This window comes from Hyla sarda, unplaced genomic scaffold (genome assembly GCF_029499605.1).
Source record: "Hyla sarda isolate aHylSar1 unplaced genomic scaffold, aHylSar1.hap1 scaffold_1853, whole genome shotgun sequence".
Taxonomy (NCBI): Eukaryota; Metazoa; Chordata; class Amphibia; order Anura; family Hylidae; genus Hyla; species Hyla sarda.
In genome coordinates this window covers 22,501-35,344 of record NW_026608503.1, presented here as the reverse complement: position 1 = coordinate 35,344, position 12,844 = coordinate 22,501, and the positions used below count along the sequence as shown (strand labels likewise).

General features: G+C 43.3%; 1 protein-coding gene across 2 annotated transcripts in view; it reads right to left on the bottom strand.

Moving 5' to 3' along the window:
* Positions 1-12,844, bottom strand: part of PKMYT1 (protein kinase, membrane associated tyrosine/threonine 1) — a 48,430-nt gene that overhangs the window by 14,427 nt on the left and 21,159 nt on the right. For both annotated transcript variants that reach the window (XM_056552746.1, XM_056552747.1), the window contains exon 7: positions 11,024-11,110. In XM_056552746.1, the coding sequence (XP_056408721.1) occupies positions 11,024-11,110 (87 nt within the window). The remainder of the gene's footprint in view (positions 1-11,023; positions 11,111-12,844) is intronic.

Here is a 12,844-nt window from a genome sequence, read left to right as displayed (position 1 = left end):
AAAAAAAAATAAAAAAAAAGTGTGGTACGGCACCGTTTCCAAAACAGAACCTCCAGTTGTTGAAAAACAACAACTCCCAGTATTGCCGGACAGCCACTAACCGTCCAGGCATGCTGGGAGTTTTGCAACAGCTGGAGACACCCTGTTTGGGAAACACTGCCATAGGGTATATTTGTGGTCGATACAAATCCCCAATTTAGGCCTCAAATGCGCATGGCACTCTCTCACTTCGGAGCCCTGTCGTATTTCAAGGAAACAGTTTTTCCGTACTCGGGAGAAATTGCGTTACAAAATTTGGGGGACTTTTTCTCCTTTTACCCCTTATGAAAAGGTACATTTGGGGTCTACCCCAGCATGTTAGAGTAAAAAATAATAATTTACATGTACATGTAAAGCGCTCTGCGGGTGTACAACATGGCTCAGGAGTGAGTGCACTATGTACATTTGAGGTCTAAATTGGTGATTTGCACAGGGTTGGCTGATTTTACAGCGGTTCTGACAAAACAATAAATACCCACATGTGACCCCATTTTGGAAACTACACCCCTCACGGAACGTAACAAGAGGTACAGTGAGCCTTAAAACCCCACAGGTGTTAGACGAATTTTCGTTAAAGTTGGATGTGAAAATGAAAAAAAATGTATAATTTTCACTAAAATGCTGGTGTTACCCTACATTTTTCATTTTCACAAGGGAGAATAGGAAAAAAAAGCCTCCCAAAATTTGTAACCCCATTTCTTCTGAGTAAGAACATACCCCATATGTGGATGTAAAGTGCTCTGCGGGGAAACTACAATGCTCAGAAGAGAAGGAGCGCCATCGGGATTTTGGAGAGAGAATGTGTCCGAAATTGAAGGCCAGGTGTGTTTACGAAGCCCCCATAGTGCCAGAACAGTGGACATGTGACCCTATTTTGGAAACTACACCCCTCACGTAATGTAATAAGGGGTGCAGTCAGTATTTACACCCCCCCCCCCCCCAGGTGTCTGACAGATTTTTGGAACAGTGGTCCATGAAAATGAAAAATGTTATTTGCACAGCCCACTGTTCCAAAGATCTGTCAAATGCCAGAGGGGTGTAAATGCTCACTGCACCCCTTATTAAATTCTGTGAGGGGTGTAGTTTCCAAAATGGGGTCACATGTGGGGGGTCCACTGTTCTGACACCACAGGGGGCTTTGTAAACGCACATGGCCTCCCACTTCTATTCCAACCAAATTCTCTCTCCAAAAGCTCAATGGCGCTCCTCCTCTTCTGAGCATTGTAGTTTGCCCGCAGAGCACTTTACATCCACATATGGGGTATTTCCAAACTCCGAAGAAATGGAGTTACAAATTTTGGGAGGCTTTTTCTCCAATTACCCCTTGTGAAAATGAAAAATTTGGGGTAACACCAGCATTTTAGTGAAAAAAAAAATCTAATTTTTCATTTTCACCTCCAACTTTAGCAGAAATTTGTCAAGTACCTGTGGGGTGTTAAGGCTCACTATACCCCTTGTTTACATTCCTTGAGGGTGTAGTTTCCAAAATAGAATGCCATGTGTTTGGTTTTTTTGTTTTGCTCTTCTGGCACAATAGGGGCTTCCTAAATGCGACATGCCCCCCAAAAAACATTTCAGCAAAATTTGCTTTCCAAAATCCAAATGTGACTCCTCCTCTTCTGAGCATTGTAGTGTGCCCGCAGTGCACTTGACATCCACACATGGGGTATTTCCATACTCAGAAGTGGGGTTACAAATTATGGGGGGCATTTTCTCCTATAACCCCTTGTAAAAATTTAAAATGTGGGGGAAAACCAGCATTTTAGTGAAAAAAAAAAAATGTCATTTACACATCCGAGTTGAACGAAAAGTCATCAAACACCTGTGGGGTGTTAAGGCTCAGCGGACCCATTGTTACGTGCCTTGAGGGGTTTAGTTTCCAAAATAGTATGCCATGTTATTTTTTTTTTTTTTTTTTTTTTTTTTGCTGTTCTGGCACCATATGGGCTTCCTAAATGTGACATGCCCCCTAAAAACCATTTCAGAAAAACTAACTCTCCAAAATCCTTCCGTTCTGAGCCTTGTAGTGCATCCAGAGCACTTGACATCCACATATGAGGTATTTCCTTACTCGAGAGAAATTGGGTTAAAACATTTTTTTTGCCTTTTACCCCTTGTAAAATTTCAAAAACTGGGTCTACAAGAACATGCGAGTGTAAAAAATGAAGATTTTGAATTTTCACCTTCACTTTGCTGCTATTCCTGTGAAACACCTAAAGGGTTAACACACTTACTGAATGTCATTTTGAATACTTTGGGGGTGCAATATTTATAATGGGTTCATTCATGGGGTATTTCTAATATGAAGACCCTTCAAATCCACTTCAAAACGGAACTGGTCCCTGAAAAATTCCGATTTTGAAAATTTGGAAAATTGCTGCTGAACTTTGAAAGTAAAAACATCTCAACTTTATGATGCAAACATAAAGTAGACATATTGTATATGAGAATCAATATATCATTTATTTGGAATATCCATTTTCCTTACAAGGAGAGTTTCAAAGTTAGAAAAATGCTGAATTTTCTAAATTTTCATGAAATTTCGGGATTTTTCACCAAGAAAGGATACAAGAATGACGAAAATTTACCACTGCTTTAAAGTACAATATGTCAGGAAAAAACAATTTCAGAATCAGAATAAATCGGTAGAACCATCCCAGAGTTATTAATGAATAAAGTGAGTGGTCAGAATTGCGAAAAAGGGCTCAGTCCTTAAAGGGTTAATAGACAACACGGCCGGCTATTAACCCTTTATATCGCCGCTGTCAAAGCTGACAGCGGCATCTAAAGGTGCCTTTATCCTGTCCCTGGTGGTCTAGGGGGCCACTGCTGAGGTAGTCTGAGGGCTATTAACCCTTTAGCCGCGCGCTCAGAGCTGAGCTGCGCGGCTAAAAGTGAAAGTAAAAGCTGCCGGTTAACTCAGTCGGGCTGTTCGGGATAGCCTCGGCGAAATCGCGGCATCCCAAACAGCTTACAGGACAGCGGGAGGGCCCCTACCTGCCTCCTCGCTATCCGATCGCCGAATGACTGCTCAGTGCCTGAGATCCAGGCATGAGCAGTCAAGCGGCAGAATCATCGATCACTGGTTTCATATGAGAAACCAGTGTTCAATGATAAAGATCAGTGTGTGCAGTGTTATAGGTCCCTATGGGATAACAATGATCAGTGTGTGAAGTGTTATAGGTCCCTATGGGATAACAATGATCAGTGTGTGCAGTGTTATAGGTCCCTATGGGATAACAATGATCAGTGTGTGCAGTGTTATAGGTCCCTATGGGATAACAATGATCAGTGTGTGCAGTGTTATAGGTCCCTATGGGAGCTATAACACTGCAAAAAAAAAGTGGAAAAAAAAGTGAATGAATATCATTTAACCCCTTCCCTATTAAAAGTTTGAATCACCCCCCTTTTCCCATAAAAAAAAAAAAAAAAAAAAAAAAAACACAGTGTAAATAAAAATAAACATATATGGTATCACCGCGTGCGGAAATGTCAGAATTATAAAAATATATCGTTAATTAAACCGCTCGGTCAATGGCGTACGCGCAAAAAAATTACAAAGTCCAAAATAGTGCATTTTTGGTCACTTTTTAAATCATTTAAAAATGAATAAAAAGTGATCAATAAGTCCTATCAATGCAAAAATGGTACCGTTAAAAACTTAAGATCACGGCGCAAATAATGAGCCCTCATACCGCCCCATACGCGGAAAAATAAAAAAGTTATAGGGGTCAGAAGATGACAATTTTAAACGTATTAATTTTCCTGCATGTAGTTATGATTTTTTCCAGAAGTGCGACAAAATCGCCTATATAAGTAGGGGATCATTTTAATCATATGGACCTACAGAATAAAGAGGGTCATAAAGGGGTCATTTTTACCGAAAAATGTACTACGTAGAAACGGAAGCCCCCAAAAGTTACAAAACGGCGGTTTTTCTTCAATTTTGTCGCACAATGATTTTTTTTCCCATTTCACCGTAGATTTTTGGGTAAAATGACTGACGTCATTACAAAGTAGAATTGGTGGCGCAAAAAATAAGCAATCATATGGATTTTTAGGTGCAAAATTGAAAGAGTTATGATTTTTTAAAGGCAAGGAGCAAAAAACGAAAATGCAAAAATGGAAAAACCCTAGGTCCTTAAGGGGTTAAATGTATTCATTTTAGTGCATGTAGTTATGATTTTTACCAGAAGTACGACAAAATCCAACCTATATAAGTAGGGGATCAATTTAATCGTATGGACCTACAGAATAAAGAGAAGGTGTCATTTTTACCGAAAAATTTACTGAGTAGAAACGGAAGCCCCCAAAGTTTAAAAATTGTGTTTTTTTTTCAATTTTGTCGCACAATGATTTTTTTTCCCCCATTTCGCCGTAGATTTTTGGGTAAAATGACTGATGTCATTACAAAGTAGAATTGGTGGCCAAAAAAAAAAGCCCTCATATGTTTTTTTAGGTGCAAAATTGAAAGGGTTATGATTTTTAAAAGATAAGGATAAAACGGAAGTGCAAAAACTGAAAAATGCTTGGTCCTTAAAGGGGTAGTCCAGTGGTGAAAAACTTATCCCCTATCCTAAGGATAGGGGATAAGTTTGAGATCGTGGGGGGTCCGACCGCTGGGGCCCCCTGTGATCTCTCTGTACAGGGCCCCGGCTCTCGGCCCAGATAGCGGGTGTCGACCCCCGCACGAAGCGGCGGCCGACACGCCCCCTCAATACATCTCAATGGCAGAGCCGGAGATTGCCGAAGGCAGCGCTTCGGCTCTGCCATAGAGTTGTATTGAGGGGGCGTGTCGGCCGCCGCTTCGTGTGGAGGTCGACACGCCCCCTTCCCGCGGGCTGTCGGGGCTCCGTACAGGAGATCGCAGGGGGCCCCAGCGGTCGGACCCCCCGCGATCTGCAACTTATCCCCTATCCTTAAGATAGGGGATAAGTTGTTCACCACTGAGTCACCACTGGACTACTCCTTTAAGGGGTTAACTTACACACTCTCCCAATTTATTTATGTTACATATACCTAGTAAGGCTGTATTTTATTCTAATTCATAAAGCTGATAAACTGAAGGACGAAAAACTGATGTAATTGGGCCGGTACATCCGTCACTATAGACTTTACCTTTATTTTGGTGTATATACTTTTCGCAAAACTGCTAATTTTACACATCCCTGTATCTCAAGGGATTTTTGCAAAATGGATGGACTTAGTAGAAACTTTTTCCTGGTTGTGAATCCAGTGGCGAGAAACTTACACAGTATGAAATGTTCACAAATCTACACCATTCCAAGCAGAACTCTAGAAAAAGGCTCTATTGCACTTTTAATTTCACAGACTACTTTGTGCGAACTTACCGTATTTTTTGCCGTATAAGACGCAATTTTTCTTCCCCAAAACTGGGGGGGGGGGAGGAAGTTGGTGCGTCTTATACGGCAAATACACATTTTGCCTGCACTAAAACCCTGTCATATCACGGCAGTCCCTGCGGCCATCAACGGCCGGGACCAGCGGCTAATACAGGACATCACCGATCGCAGTGATGCCCTGTATCAATCCTTCAGACGCTGCGATCAAAGCTGAATTATTCTGATTCCGGCGATCAAAGCGTCTGAAGCGAAAGTGAAACTAACCCGGCTGCTCAGTCGGGCTGTTCGGGAATGACTGCTCCTTCGTCGTCATCATGTCGTCCCGTCATCCAATAGGAGCGGCGTGTGTAGTTACATAGTTACATAGTTAGTACGGTCGAAAAAAGACATATGTCATGGCGGCGACGGAGAGCAGAGATGTTCTGGAGCGACGGGGACACCCTGGTGACAGTGAAGGAAGGCGACATCCAGGGCAGCGGTGATGGGTCCGGACGGCTGTCCGGGCATGCTGGAAGTTGTAGTTTTGCAACATCTGAAGGTCCGCAGGTTGAAGATCACTGTCCTATACTTTACATTGTGTTTGGTTCAGAATCTTTTTTTTCTAGATTTTCCTCCTTTAAAGGACAACTGCAGCGCAATATACACTTATGCCCTATCTACAAGATAGGGGATAAGTGTTTGATCGCGGGGTGTCCGACTACTGGGACCCCCCACGATCTCCTGTACGGGGCCGCGGCTGTGCCGTTGCAGCCGGCACGCCTCCTCCATGCATCTCTATGGGAGAGGCGGGGAGGCAGTGTTCGTGCCTCCCCGTTTCCCCCATAGAACTGTATGGGGACAGGGAGGAGACGGGGCGTCATGGAGCGCTAATGGCAGCGGTCGGACCCCCCGTGATCAAACACTTAAGTGTATATTGCGCTGCAGTTGTACTTTAAAATTGGGTATACATTTCCCAACAAAATAAATTTAAATTGATAAACAGTTATAAAAAGTCCCATCTGAACAAAAATGGTCCTGATAAAAACTAGCGATCAAGGTGCAAAAATAAATAAATAAAAAATGACCCTCATACATCCTCGTATATGGAAAAATAAAGTGTTGTAGGGATCAGAAGGAAATTTAAGCACACTTTTTTTTTTTATAAAGCAGTACAATAATAGAAAACCTATATAAATTGGATATTGTTTTAATTGTAGTGAAGGCAAGGAGGAAAAAAATCAATGTATAAATGGCAGAATTAATGGGCCGTAAATAAATAAACCTAGCATTGGCAAAAAAAAAAAAAAAAAGGAGATTTTTTTTTAGACTTACCGTAAAATCTCTTTCTCGAAGGATCCATTGGGGGACACAGAACCTTGGGGTATATGCTGCTGTCTCTAGGAGGTGTGACACTATGGTAACCAAAAAGTCGGCTCCTCCCAGCAGGATATACCCACCTCCAGGCCACTGAGCAATTCAGTTTTAGTCCCATGAACTGTCCGAGAACCAGAAGAAAAGTTAACTGAACACACCCTCGGACAGAGAACCGAAAAGGAACTCCAAAAAAGGACGGGAGCTGTGTCCCCCAATGGATCCTTCAAGTCTAAAAAAATCTCCTTTTCTCTATCGGCTCCATTGGGGGACACAGAACCTTGGGACGTACCAAAGCCGTCCCTTGGGTGGGCAGAGAAAAAAGGTCAGGCAGTCTGCTGTACCACCGCCGCCTGCAACACCTTACGGCCCAGACTAGCATCAGCCGATGCGAAAGTATGAATCTGGTAGAATCTCGAAAAAGTGTGCAAGAACGACCTTCCGTAAGGACGAAAAAAGAATTGCACTGACGAAAGGAAATCCGAACAGCCCGTAACCACATCCAATTTGTATAGTAAGTGCTCCCTGGGATGAGAAGGAGCGGGACAAAAGGATGGGAGGACGAGGTCCTCGTTAAGGCCGAAACGACCTTAGGTAAGAAGGACTGATCTGGCCGGAAAACAACCTTGTCCTGATGAACTAGCTCGTAGAAACTGCTCCACGGAAGATGAATTTAGAAAAGAAGCAAAAAACTTGTCCCAACGGTTTCACCAACGAGGATACCCAATTGTTCACATCACAGAAGCACTACAATACGCTGAAACAACTCCTAGGAGTAGTCTGCTTACACCAAAATGTAAAAATGATGATAAACAAGTCACAAGATTGATTGGGACCTTTGATGCGGCTGCGTCAGAGGTAAGGAGTATAATTTCCCAACACTGGAAAGTACTCCAACTAGATCCAGACATACAACAAATAATGACTGAAACTCCATCTATAACATACAGAAGGGGAAGAAACCTAAAGGATCGCCTTGTTAAAAGCCACTTTGTACAACCCCCCCAAATCTTCCACATGGCTGGACATTCGAAAAAATGGCACCTTCAAATGCGGTAAATGTAGGGCATGTAGGGTTATGAATACCGGCCCATCCTATTTTGACAAATCTCTAAACCGCTCGTTCACTGCTAAATCATTTGCAAATTGTAAGACGAGATTCATCATATATATTTGCTCATGTACATGTGGTGCAAGGTATGTAGGGAAGACAATTAGGGAATTCAGGAGAAGAATACTACAGCATGTCGGCGACATTAACGAGAGACAAACCGGTCGCCCGACATATAAATGAAATGCACGATGGAGATGTCATGAACATTTCCTTTAAAATGCTTGAAACAGTTGTGATGGATGAAAGAAAAGGAGATAGACACCATAGTCACTCAAAAAAGAAACAAGGTGGATTTTCCTCCTCAATACGGTCTACCCAAATGGCCTAAATGAACAACTCAATTTTGCTAGCTTTATTTAAATTATCCTACTTCATAGCCTGGTGTTCCATATTTTAGTACCTACGTACCGTTAGCTAATTTTATGGTCACCTTATCTTGTTCCCTAGGTGAATCCCACATAGTCCCTCCCTCCCTATTTCCCCTCCCCTTCCCCTTCCTCCAGGCAACTAGCCACAATACAAAGCTTATAAGTACATAATTATTGTCCTATTTACATAATTTAATCCCATTATTCCTATTTATCTATATCATGGCTCCAGTCCTATCTAACCGCACTGGTGACCCTGTACCAATGATATAGGCAGCCACATAGAATTGCCCGCTATATATGTGCACTAAGCCCTGTGAATTGCCATTACCAGTGCGTTCCAGGGTGACACGCATACACTGGTGAGCTCCTGGCTGGAACGCACTGGTGATATCCATAGCAGCTTCCGGTCCAATATGGCCAGGACTGTGGGCGGTGTTGTATGCGTTCCACCATGGAGCGCATCTTCATACGTAATGGTACTTCCGGTCATGCGCAGCATGTACCGGAGGACCAGCCGCGAATAGGGCTTATTACGGCCCACCATGTGTTTGTATGCGTTCCATTGTGGAACGCATCAACACACTGAACGGCACTTCCGGCAGTGCGCGACGCGCACTGGAGGAGTGGCCATATCCCCATAAAAAGCCTGGGGAAACAGCGTACGAGGCATATGCCCGGACCTGGTATTGCCCACACGCTGCACCGCATCGCTGAATGTAAGTAACCCATGCTACTTAGTAACTTATCCACACTAACTATGCTGGCATTACCAGTATGCTGGCCTTAACTTTACTAGTGTAAATAGTCGGTTAAGCCTAATAAGTGTATATGTCCTACTCTAGTGTCCCAGAGATCAGCATCCTTCCTCTAAGGGACCTCATACTCCTCACATGGACCTTATAAGCACGGCAATGCAGTAAAGGGGTCAGTACTATATGAAACTAATGTCCCTATTAGACTATCGCACGTTATATATATATGTATCTAACATATATCACTACAGAAGCCCAAATTTGGCACTTGGATAGACTACACATAATCCTATGGACAATATTCATGTACACCCACTATCAGAGGTACTCTATATTACATATTTATCATATATATCTAAATAATCCTTTTAGTCACCTTATTATCTTACTATTGTATATATCATATCATTTAGCTGACCTATCGTGTATCACAAATGGATTGATAATCTATCAGAGCCTTTGCTACTTTTGAGTTAGGTAGTTCAGCTCACATATGAGTTACCCACAATATATCTTCATACACTATCATCTCATAGTATTTATTTATTTTTGTAGAATTTCGGTGGCTTTACCTGGAACTATCACCTAGGTCCATATTTATCATTGGGCATTGTATACAAGAATCTTCTACATTGATACCTCCTTAAATAATCTGAGTGAGAAAGCGGTCGCAGATGTCAATACCTCCTCTGCTCATCTGCACCCACATGCACCACTCCCTGATGAGTTGTGCCACCCTGTATTTGGCAACAACGAAACGCATTGGATATTGATGCAATTGTTGTTATATTGTTTGCAAGTATTACTAAATTGTGTTACCTGTATACTGCAACATATCTATTTTCAACAGTGGATTGGAGGTTTATTAACTACATACCACTGTTGACCCAAAACCCTCCTGTCTTGTTCTTACACTACGGTAAGATAGGAGGTACCGGTTGCAGGTTGGCCGTCGCAAGGAGGGCCTCCCTGCAGTAACATGTAGGGGGCCTTGTGCGGTAGCAGGGTCAGCATAGACCGGGTCATAGTGGTAGGCCAATATCTGTGGCCATTTGTAACTACACTTGTAATGCACTAATATTTTATGTTTGTTTTAATAAAAGCTATATTTTATTATCTGTGTATTCCTAATTTCTAATTGATCCCCATACACACAGATTAGTCTACCCGTTTACTCCCCTATTCTCCTGATGAACTATCAGGAAAGGAGAACAGCAGGAGAGAGCTGCCAGTTCAGATACTCTCCTAATGGAAGTAATAGCTATAAGAAAAGACACTGTCCAGGATAGGAGGCGAAGGGGAACCTCCCTGAGAGGCTGAAAAGGTGCGTCTTGGAGAGCGCCTAGAACCAAGTTCAAATCCCAAGGGAGAGAAGGGGACCGGTAAGGGGGGACAGCGTGTGCCATGCCCTGCAGAAAGGTCCGGACATGCGAATTGGAAGCCAGAGGACGCTGAAAGAGAATGGAAAGGGCCAAAACCTGACCCCTAAGGGAGCTGAGAGCCAACCCTTGTTCCAACCCAGACTGCAAAAAGGAGAGGAGACTGGGAACGGAAAAAGTAACTGGAGAAAAGGTCTGAGCTTCGCACCAACGAAAGTAAGCCCGCCAGGTACGGTGGTAAATCTTCGCACAGGAGATGCCGGCCACCTCTCACAATGGGGAAACAGTGAATAAAAGGAATAACAGTGAATAACAGGAATAAAAGAACTAACACATTCCCTAATCATAAAAAATATGAGACCTGCTCTGGAGAACACCAGACCAGTGTCCACCTCCTTAAGACACTAAACAAAAACTGAATTGCTCAGTGGCCTGGAGGCGGGTATATCCTGCTGGGAGGAGCCGACTTTTTGGTTACCATAGTGTCAAGCCTCCTAGAGACAGCAGCATATACCAAGGTTCTGTGTCCTCCAATGGAGCCGATAGAGAAAAAAACCTTCCTAGATTATGGATTTCTGCCAATGTGACTAGTCTGAGCAGCAATGAGTGGGCACAAGGCCCGACCTCCAGTGCCGCCACCTCACAGGGCACTTACCTCTGCCTCAGCGTGTACTCCGGGGACAGATTACGGGGGGTGGACGTGCTCCCCAGAGATGGACGAGACAACAGGTCTGGAGAATGTCTGTAAAACAAGAAAAATCTGTAAAGAATCTCTCAAAGGATATTACCGCCTCACACACCAGTATATACAGGATATTACCGCCTCACACACCAGAATATACAGGATATTACCGCCTCACACACCAGAATATACAGGATATTACCGCCTCACACACCAGAATATACAGGATATTACCGCCTCACACACCAGAATATACAGGATATTACCGCCTCACACACCAGAATATACAGGATATTACCGCCTCACACACCAGAATATACAGGATATCACCGCCTCACACACAGACACACACCAGTATATACAGGATATCACCGCCTCACACACCAGTATATACAGGATATTACCGCCTCACACACCAGAATATACAGGATATTACCGCCTCACACACCAGAATATACAGGATATTACCGCCTCACACACCAGAATATACAGGATATCACCGCCTCACACACCAGAATATACAGGATATTACCGCCTCACACACCAGAATATACAGGATATTACCGCCTCACACACACACCAGTACATACAGGATATCACCGCATCACACACCAGAATATACAGGATATCACCGCCTCACACACCAGAATATACAGGATATTACCGCCTCACACACACACACCAGTATATACAGGATATTACCGCCTCACACACCAGTATATACAGGATATCACCGCCTCACACACACACACACCAGAATATACAGGATATTACCGCCTCACACACCAGAATATACAGGATATCACCGCCTCACACACCAGAATATACAGGATATTACTGCCTCACACACCAGAATATACAGGATATTACCGCCTCACACACCAGAATATACAGGATATTACCGCCTCACACACACACACACCAGTATATACAGGATATTACCGCCTCACACACCAGTATATACAGGATATCACCGCCTCACACACACACACACACCAGAATATACAGGATATTACCGCCTCACACACCAGAATATACAGGATATCACCGCCTCACACACCAGAATATACAGGATATTACTGCCTCACACACCAGAATATACAGGATATTACCGCCTCACACACACACACCAGTATATACAGGATATTACCGCCTCACACACCAGTATATACAGGATATCACCGCCTCACACACCAGAATATACAGGATATCACCGCCTCACACACCAGAATATACAGGATATCACCGCCTCACACACCAGAATATACAGGATATTACCGCCTCACACACACACCAGTATATACAGGATATCACCGCCTCACACACCAGAATATACAGGATATCACCGCCTCACACACCAGAATATACAGGATATTACTGCCTCACACACCAGAATATACAGGATATTACTGCCTCACACACCAGAATATACAGGATATTACCGCCTCACACACCAGAATATACAGGATATTACCGCCTCACACACCAGAATATACAGGATATTACTGCCTCACACACCAGAATATACAGGATATTACTGCCTCACACACCAGAATATACAGGATATTACCGCCTCACACACCAGAATATACAGGATATTACCGCCTCACACACCAGAATATACAGGATATCACCGCCTCACACACACACACCAGTATATACAGGATATCACCGCCTCACACACCAGAATATACAGGATATCACCGCCTCACACACCAGAATATACAGGATATCACCGCCTCACACACACACACACCAGTATATACAGGATATCACCGCCTCACACACACACAC